The sequence below is a fragment of the Gopherus evgoodei genome, chromosome 2 (assembly GCF_007399415.2).
Source record: "Gopherus evgoodei ecotype Sinaloan lineage chromosome 2, rGopEvg1_v1.p, whole genome shotgun sequence".
Taxonomy (NCBI): domain Eukaryota; kingdom Metazoa; phylum Chordata; order Testudines; family Testudinidae; genus Gopherus; species Gopherus evgoodei.
The window spans coordinates 188,753,365-188,766,955 of NC_044323.1; the positions used below are offsets into that span (position 1 = coordinate 188,753,365).

The 13,591-nt window shown below is 47.8% G+C and overlaps 1 protein-coding gene across 8 annotated transcripts in view; it reads left to right on the forward strand.

The window, feature by feature from the left end:
- CARMIL1 (capping protein regulator and myosin 1 linker 1) overlaps nucleotides 1–13,591 on the forward strand; it is a 272,936-nt gene that overhangs the window by 103,574 nt on the left and 155,771 nt on the right. For all 8 annotated transcript variants that reach the window (XM_030552559.1, XM_030552563.1, XM_030552561.1 and 5 more), the window contains one exon: nucleotides 2,328–2,387. In XM_030552559.1, the coding sequence (XP_030408419.1) occupies nucleotides 2,328–2,387 (60 nt within the window). The remainder of the gene's footprint in view (nucleotides 1–2,327; nucleotides 2,388–13,591) is intronic.

Sequence of the window (13,591 nt, forward strand, 5' to 3'; positions counted from 1 at the left end):
TGGGTCTTCAGCGGCGGGGGGGTCCTTCCGCTCCGGGGTGGAAGGACTCTCCGCCGCTGAATTACCGCCGAAGACTCGGTTGCACTTTGGCGGCGGGTCCCGCTTCGGCAGAATTTGGCGGCGGGAGTGTCTTCGGAGCACTTCGGTGATGGGTCCCGGAGCGGAAGGACCCCCCGCTGCCAAATTACTGCCGAAGCGGGGCCCACCACCTCCGAAGACCCCAGATCCCCGGAATCCTCTGGGCGGCCATGGACAGACTCCACACATTGACAAGGAGCTGTCTTTTCCCTCTAATAGAGAAGGAAACACACCACATACACACTGTATTACAAACTTAGCAACATTAGCAAATATTGAATGTTGACATAAATGCACAGATTAAGTATCTGGTGTCTGATATGTTCGATGGTTCAAGATTCCAAATGTACTTTTGGTACTAGTTTGCAGTGAGTTTTAGCTATGTGGAAAGTTTGAAAGTGAACAAACCCAGATGGCTGTTAGCCGTGGTATCCTAAAAAGGTGAAACACTCAGAATAGTGTTTATCCTTTATAGGACACCACTAGCTAACAGAATAACTCTTTTAATTATTTTTAATTCATAAATTAACATGTATACTCGACAATCCTGGGAAAATTGACTCACAAATTATTTGTTATACATTTTGGAAAGATTTATTGTATTACACACACACTTGCAACATTGAATCCCCCCATCTTAATTATAGAGATGTTGCCACACCTTGCTATTGCACACCAATATTCAAAAAGCGTTCTTTGCAAGACCAGCTTTTTGAATCTGTTGCTTCTGTATAGATTTTTTTTGTTTTGTTTTGAAGAGCTGTTTTAGGTTAGCGTGAATATACGAAGTTAACACACATGCAACACATACTTTTACTGGGGCCATCAGAGACTGCTGGATAAATAATGTGCAAAGTAGGAACAATTTAGATGATGGAAAGAAGCTCCTAAAAGATCCATAATGGTCTGTTGAATAAATACATGTACACTATACTCCTGACTGTGAAATGTGTTAAATAGACTTTTAAAATGTTCCTAGGTTCTAGGGAACTGGATGACTCGGTATTGGACAGGCAATGGGATATGGAGACTTTCACTGCTAAATGTGTGGTTTGAATACAGTGTATGTCACTAGTGATCAAAAGCTGCCATCTGATGACTGGCTGTCCTTTGTGAATGTAGAGGAAGATACAGTAGATAGGTGTCCACATCACAAAAACTGATATTAACTGGCAATCTCAGATAAAAAGTAACTGAATGGGTATGAAAATGAATGAATTTCTTACAAGGTGATCTCTTCATGCCAAAATGATATACTTTGGTGTGAGCAATGAGGTAATGCTCGCACTGCCACTGCCTGGGCTGAATCTGTTCTGTGGCTAAATAAAGGACCTTTTCATTGCTGGTTGAGGAGCATCTTTCAGGAACAGGAAGTGTAGTTTTCCAGGCTGTTTCATGCTATGATGCTGCTGTACATTATGTTTCTTAACTTGGTGCATATTCTTTTGACCATCTTTTCAGCTAAATGATTGGAAAGTTAGTTCACCCTTTTGTGAAAAACTACTTTTAACAACAAAAAGAAAGGGAAAAAATCAATTTCACTAAACTAAATACAAACTTTTTTTGGTTATTGCTCATTTCTTTGGAGGACAGAAGTGATGAGTTATAATTAGAAACTTTCATTGGATTTTAGCCTTTAATCCTAAAGTCCTGAGTGAGAGCAGAATGGCATTAAACTGTGCTGCCCATATACTCACTGGTGAAAACTATAACATGATAGTCTGTGAGGAAGATTACTCTAGAAAAAAAGTGTCTTACATGCTATTATAGGCCTGTGTAGGTGTTCTTTCCATAAAATAAATGGTCACATTTATGAAGAGTGCTTTTATAAATAGCTCGTAAAGCTCTAATTAATGATTAATAAATGGTTAACCAGTTAGAGTACAATAGGTCAAGAAGTTGCTTATAAACATCTATAACATTTTGTACTGATGTGCTTAGAGCTACATGTAACGCATACTACTCAGTCAGGTAACAGCCTTGAAACTTCTACTAGTCATTTTTAACCCATAAAAAGTTATTTATAAATAAACCTTTAATATAAAATGTAATCAAATGTACTAAATATTTACTTGTACACAGTAAAGTTATTAGAGCTGAGACACAATTACTATTAACCTTCTTGTTTAATCAGTCCAGATGCATTCCTCTTCCTTAACTTGTGAATAATGTGGCATTTTCATATGTTTTGGTTAATGTTTAAAAATGAAAACAAGGTATTTATATTCTGCACTTGTTTTATATTACAGCTAGAACTAACTTTCAGCTACTTAGAAATCCAAGGAGTAACCTCCAGTAAACCAGGTCAGGTGAGTGTTTTCAAGACCTAAAGGATTTAATATTGTGACGTTCTGATCTACAGTGCCAGAAGTATTCTAATTAGAATGAAATCATTTACTTTCTACTTAGTTTTAAACCTTCATTCTGATCAAGCAGATAATGCTATTGAATGTAGAGCTTCTCATCTAGTAAGCTCAGTGAACATTTTGAATTCTTATGTTCCCACTGCTTGGAAAGCCTAGCAATAATAATAGTAATTTTAAAAGTCAAGTTTAGGAATGAATTGTGTGGGTGGGATGAAGATAAGAAATGCATCCCTTTCATAACTCAGCTGGAACAGAACTAATTAGATGTAAGTTTTCATTTGTAATATAAATGTGATATTTTTCTCGGCAATAATGAAGAACAATGAATTTCTGAGGTTATTCATCCCATACCATGCAAGTCTAAGGATTTTTGTGGGAAATACTGACAAATAGTGGTGCTTATGTTACACACAAGACCTGAAGAAGAGTTCTGTTTGGCTCAAAAGCTTGTCTCGCTCACCAGCAGAAGTTGGTCCAATAAAAGATATTACCTCAACCACCTTGTTTCTCTAATTTCCTGGGACCGACACAGCTACAGCTACACTGCATACACAGAATTAGTTTAATTTCAGCATGGGGAAATAGTTTTACTTTGTGTAATGACCCATCCACTCCCAGTCTTTATTCAAGACCAATTTAATGGTATCCAGTTTGCAAATTAATTCCAATTCAGCAGTCTCTTGTTGGAGTCTGTTTTTGAAGTTTTTTGTTGTAATATTGCAACTTTTAGGTCTGTAATCGAGTGGCCAGGGAGATTGAAATGTTCTCCAACTGGTTTTTGAATGTTATAATTCTTGACGTCTGATTTGTGTCCATTTATTCTTTTACGTAGAGACTGTTCGGTTTGGCCAATGTACATGGCAGAAGGGCATTGCTGGCACATGATGGCATATATCACATTGGTAGATGTGCAGGTGAAGAGCCTCTGATAGTGTGGCTGATGTGATTAGGTCCTATGATGGTGTCCCCTGAATAGATATGTGGACTGAGTTCGCAACGGGCTTTGTTGCAAGGATAGGTTCCAGGGTTAGTGTTTTTGTTGTGTGGGGTGTGGTTGCTGGTGAGTATTTGCTTCAGGTTTGGGGGCTGTCTGTAAGCAAGGATTGGTCTGTTTCCCAAGATCTGTGAGAGTGATAAATCATCCTTCAGGATAGGCTGTAGATCCTTGATGATGTGCTGGAGAGGTAAAACTATTTCCCCATATTTATTTTCCCCCCTACTGTTCCTCAGATTTTCTTGTCAACTGCTGGAAATGGGCCATTATGATTACCACTACAAAAAGTTTTTTTTTTTCTCTCCTGCTGGTAATAGCTCACCTTAACTGATCACTCTCTTTATAGTGTGTATGGTAACACCCATTGTTTCATGTTCTCTGTGTGTATATATATCTCTTCCTACTGCATTTTCCACTGCATGCATCCGATGAAATGGGTTTTAGCCCATGAAAGCATATGCTCAAATAAATTTGTTAGTCTCTAAGGTGCCACAAGTACTCCTGTTCTTCTTTGAGTGATTGCTCATATGCATTCCAGTTAGGTGTGCGCATGCCGCATGCACGTTCGACGGAAGACCTTTTTTTTACCCTAGCAACACTTGGCGGGTTGGCTGGGCGCCCCCTGGAGTGGCGCCGCTATGGCACCGTGTATATATACCCCAGCTGACCCGGCCACCCTTCAGTTCCTTCTTACCGCCCGTGTCGGTCGTTGGAACAGTGGAGTGCGGTTTAGCTGACCTCCACCTTCCCTAGCTACTCGTAGTTTCTCGTTGTTATCGTGTACATAGATATTGTTCTTATATATATAGATATATGTAGATAGATTTAGTTGTAAGTTCTTACTTTAATAGTATAGTTAGTTTAGTATTACTTAGTGGGGTTCTGGGAGTAGCCCCTTCCCGGCACCGGAGCTTATGCCTGGCTCACCGGTTTCAACCGTGCTTGGCCTGTCACAGGCCGATGCCAACAGGAGACCCACACGACTCCTGTTTAAATGCCTTGGGGAATTGCACTTAAGAGCTAAGTGCCATCTTTTGCAAAGCTTCAAGCCGCGCACTAAAAAGGAGCGGGACATAGACTAAAACAGCTCCTCATGGAGGCAGCCTTGACACGCCACCTTTGGCACCGAGCGCCGGTTCAGTCGGTGAACAGAGGCACCCCTACGGCACCGGATCGCACTGGTACGCCTAAGGACTCTTGGCACCGGCCAACACCGGCACCGAAGTCAACTCCGCGTCACTCCCTCTCCCCGAGGTCGAAGAAGGCCAAGACTCCTGCTGTCTTGGCGCCAACTACGCCGCAGCCAGAGAGCGCGCCCAGTTCGGACCGCCTGGCACAGATACCGCCGCACGGCACCGACTAAATCGGCACCGTTGATTCCGGTCCCACAAGGGCAGTCGAGTCTGGCGCCCTAGCTCCCTGGTGCATGCCGCGGTAGAGCTCACCATGCCATCCACGCCAGAGACGTATTTGGCGACGACAGACTTAATCGCTCTGGACGGACTCAGGCAACGGCTTACCCCCCCCCCGGCACTGCCGGTGCGGGTAATCCAATCTCGGGGCAAGCCGACCCCTGCCTAGACCACCGTCCGTCGGGCACAGCGGACCGGCACCGCTCAAAGATTGCGGTCCTGTAGGTGCTTCCAGGTCAAGACGACGCTCATGCTCTCGACGCCGCTCGCAGTCCCGGCACCGTTCCCCTACACGGCACCGGTCAGACTTGCAGCACCGGTCGGACTCCTGCTCTCCACCTCACTATCCACGGCGCTGATCTAGGCGCCGTACCTCTCGGAGCCGTTCACACCGCAAAGACTCGAGATCTCGGTTGACCTCCCGGCACCGGTCCAGTCACAGGTCTCGATCTCGATTCCAGTACTGCTACGAATACCGGCACCGGTCCCCGTTAAAGAAGGCAGCAAGGTCCGTCGGAACCTCGGCCCAAGGTTTCTCTGCTCCTCCATGGCCGTCCAGACAGTCATCGGTGTCCTCTTATGCGGCAGTTACTATGACCAGGAGCGAGATATGGAGGTGCCTGCCAGGGTCTTCCAGGAGGTCCGGTCTCAGGACCCGGGACCTCACCAGTGGTCCTTTTGGACACCCTGGGCATACCATCAGGCCCAGGGTGCCCCATTGCTCCAGACCCACTCCGCTTCCTCAGAGCATCGAGCTCCAGAGGCCACCATTAGCCATCCCCCTCCTGCTGGGACAGAAGAGCAGATAACCCATCCACCAGGTTCCCCAGTACCGCTGGAGCAGGAGCCGACCCAGGAGCAAGAGGCCATCCAGCACCCCCTCATCCCTGGTGTATCATCCTCTTCCTCCGCAGATGAGGCGATGGCAGGGACCTCATCATCAGGGCCCCCGCTGATAGACCTCAGAGTCCATCAGGACCTCCTTAGGAGGGTGGCGCTCAACATCAGTCTTCCCGTAGAGGAAGTCCCAAAGGTCAAGGACCCAGTTGTCAGCATCCTGTCAGCAGATACCCCCACTAGGGTGGCTTTGCCTTTCATCAAAACCATCCAGGCCACTGCTGACACCTTATGACAGTCTCCAGCCTCCATTCCCCCTACGGCAAAGGGAGTTGAGAGAAAATACATGGTGCCCTCTTGGGGGTACGAGTACCTATATGTTCATCCTTCTCCCTCCTCATTAGTTGTCCAATCGGTCAACGAAAGGGAACGCCACGGCCAACAGGTGCCAGCCCCCAAATCAAAGGAGGCTAGGCAGATGGACCTGCTGGGCCGCAAGGTATATTCGTCAGGTGCCCTGCAGCTCAGGGTGGCCAACCAGCAGGCTCTCCTGAGCCGTTACTATTACAGCACCTGGGTGGATATGGGTAGATTCACAGATCTTCTACCCCCGTACTCTCACCAGGAATTTGTTGCATTCCTTGAAGAAGGAAAGAAGGTGGCTAGAACCTCCCTCCAGGCTTCTCTCGATGGGCCGAGTCGGCAGCCAGAACTCTGGCCTCAGGTATCACCATGAGGTGTATCTCATGGCTACAGGTCTCCAACCTGCCACCCGAGCTCCAATACACCATCCAGGACTTACCCTTTGATGGCAAGGGTCTGTTCTCTGAAAAGACTGACCCCAGGTTGCAGAGTTTAAAGGACAACAGGATCATCATGCGCTCGTTGGGCATGCATACGCCTGTGACCCAACACAGACCCTTCCGGCCCCAACCTCACCGGCCTTACTTTGTGCCCCGGCACAGACAGGACTTCAGCAGAAGGCGCGGGAGGGATGGCCGTAGACGCCAGTCCGGAGCCCAAGGGGGTCAAAACAACGGCCCCACAAAAGCACCTCCGGGGCCTAAGTCTACCTTTTGAAGGTACGCATGAGGACGGTTTACCAGTTTCAGGACAGGATCCTTCTCCTCCCTTCTCCAACCGCCTCTCCTACTTCCTCCCGGCGTGGTCCCAATTGACCTCAGACATCTGGCTCCTATGGACGGTGAAACAAGGATACCACCTCCAATATGTTTCATCCCTGCCTTCCCACCCCCCAACCCAGTCCCTCTTCAGAGACCCCTCTCACGAGCAAGTCCTCTTACAAGAGGTGCAGTCTCTCCTCACTGCAGGAGCAATAGAGGAGGTACCACCAGACGAGAAGGGAAGAGGGTTTTACTCCCGCTACTTTCTGATCCCCAAGTCCAAGGGAGGCCTCAGGCCCATCCTAGACCTGTGAGGCCTCAACAAGTTTATGGTCAAGTTGAAGTTCCGCATGGTCTCCCTGGGGACTATTATCCCGTCCTTGGATCCTGGAGACTGGTATGCCACCCTCGATATGAAGGACGCGTACTTCCATATCGCCATCTTCCCTCCACACAGGTGGTATCTTCGCTTTGTAGCCAGTCACTGGCACTTCCAATTCACGGTCCTCCCCTTCGGCCTCTCTACGGCCCCGAGGGTGTTTATGAAGTGTATGGCCGTCGTCGCCGCCCACCTCTGCTGGCGGCAGATACATGTATTCCCGTATCTGGATGACTGGCTCGTCAAGGGAACCTCCCAGACTCAGGTCAGACAGCACGTGAACAAAATCGCAGACCTATTCTCCCGGTTAGGGCTGCTCCTCAATGCCAAAAAGTCCACACTGGTTCCCACACAAAGGCTGGACTTCGTAGGGGCAACCCTGGACTCCATTCGAGCCAGGGCCTGCCTACTTCAGCCACGTTTCCAGACACTCATGGCGATCATTCGAGGTCTGCAGAACTCCCCTGTCACCTCGGCTCGCACGTGTCTCGGCCTATTAGGCCACGTGGCCGCCTGCATTTATGTGACAAAATATGCCAGGCTCTGCCTCCAGCCCCTTCAAATGTGGCTCAACTCGGTCTACCGTCCAGGCAGGGACCCAATAGACTCTCTGGTGACCGTTCCCCCGAGCACCTCACACTCCCTCGACTGGTGGCTGACTTCCTCCCTGGTGTGTGCAGGGCTACCATTCCATCCACCACAGCCCTCGCTGTCCCTAACAACAGATGCGTCATCTCTCGGTTGGGGGGCTCACCTAGGTCACCTTCGTACCCAGGGCCTTTGGACATCACAGGAGCTATCGCTCCACATAAATGTCCAGGAGCTGAGAGCAGTCCGCCTCGCGTGCCAGGCGTTTCAACAACATCTTCATGGCCGTTTTGTCTCAGTGTTTACGGACAACACAACGGCCATGTATTATATCAATAAACAGGGAGGGACTTGCTCTTCTCCCCTGTGTCAAGAGGCCATTCGACTCTGGGACTTCTGCATAGCCCACTTGATAGACCTGGTAGCGTCCTTTCTCCCAGGGGTTCGGAACACTCTAGCGGATCAGCTGAGCAGATCCTTCCTCTGTCACAAATGGTTGATCAGACCAGACATTATTCATTCGATCTTCCAGAGGTGGGGTTTTCCCCTCATAGACCTGTTCGCCTCTCGCACGAACAGGAAATGCCAAGCATTCTGCTCCTTCCAGGGTCTTTCACCGGGATCGATCACGGACACATTCCTCCTGTCGTGGGAGCACCACCTGCTCTGCGCCTTTCCACCGTTCCCTCTGGTTCACAAGATCCTAATAAAACTCCACAGGGACAGGGCGCATCTAATCCTGATTGCACCAGCGTGGGCCAGACAGCACTGGTACACCACACTGCTCAACCTCATAGACTCATAGACTCTAGGACTGGAAGGGACCTCGAGAGGTCATTGAGTCCAGTCCCCTGCCCTCATGGCAGGACCAAATACTGTCTAGACCATCCCTAATAGACATTTATCTAACCTACTCTTAAATATCTCCAGCGATGGAGATTCCACAACTTCCCTAGGCAATCTATTCCAGTGTTTAACTACCCTGACAGTTAGGAACTTTTTCCTAATGTCCAACCTAAATCTCCCTTGCTGCAGTTTAAGCCCATTGCTTCTTGTTCTATCATTGGAGGCTAAGGTGAACAAGTTTTCTCCCTCCTCCTGATGACACCCTTTTAGATACCTGAAAACTGCTATCATGTCCCCTCTCAGTCTTCTCTTTTCCAAACTAAATAAACCCAATTCCTTCAGCCTTCCTTCATAGGTCATGTTCTCAAGACCTTTAATCATTCTTGTTGCTCTTCTCTGGACCCTCTCCAATTTCTCCACATCTTTCTTGAAATGCGGTGCCCAGAACTGGACACAATACTCCAGTTGAGGCCTAACCAGCGCAGAGTAAAGCGGAAGAATGACTTCTCGTGTCTTGTTTACAACACACCTGTTAATGCATCCCAGAATCACGTTTGCTTTTTTTGCAACAGTATCACACCGTTCACTCATATTAAGCTTGTGGTCCACTATGACCCCTAGATCTCTTTCTGCCATACTCCTTCCTAGACAGTCTCTTCCCATTCTGTATGTGTGAAACTGATTGTTCCTTCCTAAGTGGAGCACTTTGCATTTATCTTTATTGAACTTCATCCTGTTTACCTCAGACCATTTCTCCAATTTGTCCAGATCATTTTGAATTTTGACCCTGTCCTCCAGAGCAGTTGCAATCCCTCCCAGTTTGGTATCGTCCGCAAACTTAATAAGCGTACTTTCTATGCCAACATCTAAATCGTTGATGAAGATATTGAACAGAACCGGTCCCAAAACAGACCCCTGCGGAACCCCACTTGTTATACCTTTCCAGCAGGATTGGGAGCCATTAACAACTACTCTCTGAGTACGGTTATCCAGCCAGTTATGCACTCACCTTATAGTAGCCCCATCTAAATTGTACTTTCCTAGCTTATCTATAAGAATATCATGCGAAACTGTATCAAATGCCTTACTAAAGTCTAGGTATATCACATCCACCGCTTCTCCCTTATCCACAAGGCTCGTTATCCTATCAAAGAACGTTATCAGATTAGTTTGACACGATTTGTTCTTTACAAATCCATGCTGGCTATTTCCTATCACCTTACCACCTTCCAAGTGTTTGCAGATGATTTCTTTGATTACCTGCTCCATTATCTTCCCTGGCACAGAAGTTAAACTAACTGGTCTGTAGTTTCCTGGGTTGTTTTTATTTCCCTTTTTATAGATGGGCACTATATTTGCCCCCTTCCAGTCTTCTGGAATCTCCCCCGTCTCCCATGATTTCCCAAAGATAATAGCTAGAGGCTCAGATACCTCCTCTATTAACTCCTTGAGTATTCTAGGATGCATTTCATCAGGCCCTGGTGACTTGCAGGCATCTAACTTTTCTAAGTGCTTTTTTACTTGCTCTTTCCTTATTTTCTCTTCTAAACCTACCCTCTTCCCGTAAGCATTCACTATACTAGACATTCCTTCAGACTTCTCAGTGAAGACCGAAACAAAGAAGTCATTAAGCATCTCTGCCATTTCCAAGTCTCCCGTTACTGTTTCCCCCTCCTCATTGAGCAGTGGGCCTACCCTGTCCTTAGTCTTCCTCTTGCTTCTAATGTATTGATAAAAAGTCTTCTTGTTTCCCTTTATTCCCATAGCTAGTTTGAGTTCATTTTGTGCCTTTGCTTTTCTAATCTTGCCTCTGCATTCCTGTGTTATTTGCCTATATTCATCCTTCGTGATCTGACCTAGTTTCCATTTTTTATATGCCGCCTTTTTATTTTGTAGGTCACGCAAGATCTCAAGGGTAAGCCAAGGTGGTCTTTTGCCACATTTTCTATCTTTCCTAACCATCGGAATAACTTGCTTCTGGGCCCTTAATAGCGTCCCTTTGAAAAACTGCCAACTTTCCTCAGTTGTTTTTCCCCTCAGTCTTAATTCCCATGGGACCTTGCCTATCAGCTCTCTGAGCTTACCAAAATCCGCCTTCCTGAAATCCATTGTCTCTATTCTGCTGTACTCCTTTCTACCCTTCCTTAGAATTGCAAATTCTATGATTTCATGATCACTTTCACCCAAGCTTCCTTCTACTTTTAAATTCTCAACAAGTTCCTCCCTGTTGGTTAAAATCAAGTCTAGAACAGCTTCCCCCCTAGTAGCTTTTTCAATTTTCTGAAATAAAAAGTTGTCTGCAATACAGTCCAGGAACTTATTGGATAGTCTGTGCCCCGCGGTGTTATTTTCCCAACATATATCTGGATAGTTGAAGTCCCCCATCACCACCAAATCTTGGGCTTTGGATGATTTTGTTAGTTGTTTGAAAAAAGCCTCATCCACCTCTTCCGCCTGATTAGGTGGCCTGTAGTAGACTCCCAGCACGACATCACCTGTGTTTTTTACCCCTTTTAGCCTAACCCAGAGACTCTCCACCCTTCCGTCTCCTATGTCCATCTCCACCTCAGTCCAAGTGTGTACATTTTTAATATATAAGGCAACACCTCCTCCCTTTTTCCCCTGTCTATCCTTCCTGAGCAAACTATACCCATCCACACCAACATTCCAGTCGTGTGTATTATCCCACCAAGTTTCAGTAATGCCAATAATGTCATAGTTGTATTTATTTATTAGCACTTCCAGTTCTTCCTGCTTATTACCCATACTTCTTGCATTTGTATAAAGGCATCTAAGATACTGGTTTGATCTTGCTTCCCAGCTTCGCCCTGACCCTCCTTCCTCTCTGCCATTATAGCCCGTGCTCCCTCCTGTTTCCAACCCATCTCCCAGGTCTTGTTCCCCACTTACCTGTGGGCTTTGCTCACCTGTCCCCGTCGAACCTAGTTTAAAGCCCTCCTTACTAGGTTAGCCAGTCTGTGCGCAAATAAGGCCTTTCCCCGCTTCGAAAGGTGAACGCCATCTGTTCCTAGCAGTCCTTCCTCAAATAGCATCCCGTGGTCGAGGAAGCCAAAGCCCTCCTGGCAACACCATCTTCGCAGCCAGGCATTCACCTCCACGATGCATCTGTTTCTGCCCGGACCCCTACCTTCAACAGGAAGAATCGAAGAGAATACCACCTGCGCTCCAAACTCCTTAACCCGTACTCCCAGAGCCCTGTAGTCACTCTTGATCTGCTCAGCGTCACACCTCGCAGTATCATTTGTGCCCACATGGATGAGTAGCATGGGATAGTAGTCAGAAGGCCGGATAATTCTCGACAAAGCCTCTGTAACATCTCGGATACGGGCCCCTGGCAGGCAGCATACCTCCCGGGATGAACGGTCAGGGCGACAGATGGGTGTCTCCGTCCCCCTCAGCAGAGAGTCTCCAACCACCACTACCCTACGTTTCTTATCAGTGGTGGCAGCAGACCTCCCAGCCTTAGGGGTACGAGGTTTCACCCCCTTCACTGTTGGGGGTGATTTCTTCTCTCCTGTATCAAGAAGAGCATAACAGTTATCTTTTACCACAACAGGAGGGTTCGCAGCAGCGGTGGAGCACTGCCTGCTGCTAGAAGTAACCAGCTGGCTGTGTCCACCCTGAGCCTCCTCGTCCACTGGTGTGTCAGATACACCCTGAGGCATCTCCTCCTCCACTGGTGTGTCGGTAGTCCTGTCAACTGGGACAGCACCATCAGCTGTCTCCACATGGATACTGTCCAGGAATTGCTCATGGACATAGATGTTCCTCAGCCTGGCCACCTCCTCCTGTAGCTCTCCCACCTGCTGCCTGAGAGATTCCACCAGCAGGCACCTTTCACACTGGATGCCACCCCCAGCCTGGATATCAGTAAGTGGAAATTGCAAATTACAGTCTTTGCAAGCCCACACCAGAATCTGGGTAAAAGCATCCATGCTTTGGTGCTCTGTCTGGCTACAGGCGCAGGTGGAGGAGACAGAAGCAGTGCTGGCACAGGTGTTGCGGGTCCTCCTCACCATTGTAAGCCTCCCTCTGTCAAACTCTCGCAAATTCCCGTCTACAGTTCCCTGTCTGCTCCTCTCTGCTGTAAACAGAAAGGTTTTTGATGTGGCTCAGGTTATGGGTTCAGGGGACCAATGGGTCACAAATGAGACCGACAAGGGACCCCCCCCTCCCTTCCTACTCCCCTTCCAAACTCCCTTGCAAAACTCCCTGTTAGCAGCTCCTGTTAGCTAAGCTCCCTGGTCGCTTGTGCGCAGCTTTATAAAGCCCTGGCCTGAGTGAATGCCCCGCCCACTGGTTAAGGTTCAGCCAATTACCAGAGGCTTCTAGCTTTCAAACCTTCCTAGTAGCTCCACCTCCAACTGCCAGCTACAGCACACGGTCCTTCAAACAAACAAACCAAACAGACTGACAAACACAAGCTCAGCACACAGCAAGTAACCCCCAAACACACACACAAACCCAAACACTGCAGACAGTCACTTACCCCACAGATGCTGTCTGTGCTCTTCCTTCACCTGGAGAACTCCCTTGCAAAACTCCCTGTTAGCAGCTCCTGTTCGCTAAGCTGCAGCTCCTGTTCGCTAAGCCTGTCCCTGGACAGCCCGATTACCCTACCTCTCCTTCCAGACCTCATAACGCAGGACCACGGCAGTCTTCGCCACCCAGACCTGCAGGCCCTTCACCTCATGGCATGGCTCCTGCATGGCTGAACAGATCGGAGTTACGCTGTTCCACTCCGGTACAGCATGTTCTCCTAAGCAGCAGAAAGCCTTCCACTCGGTCTGCATACCTGGCCAAGTGGAAACCTTTCTCCTGCTGGTTTGCAACACAGGATGTTACTCCTTCTGAGGTCTCGATCCCCGCTGTTTTAGACTACCTCTGGTCTCTTAAGCAACAGGGCCTGGCGATATCTTCTCTGAGGGTGCACTTGGCGGCTATCT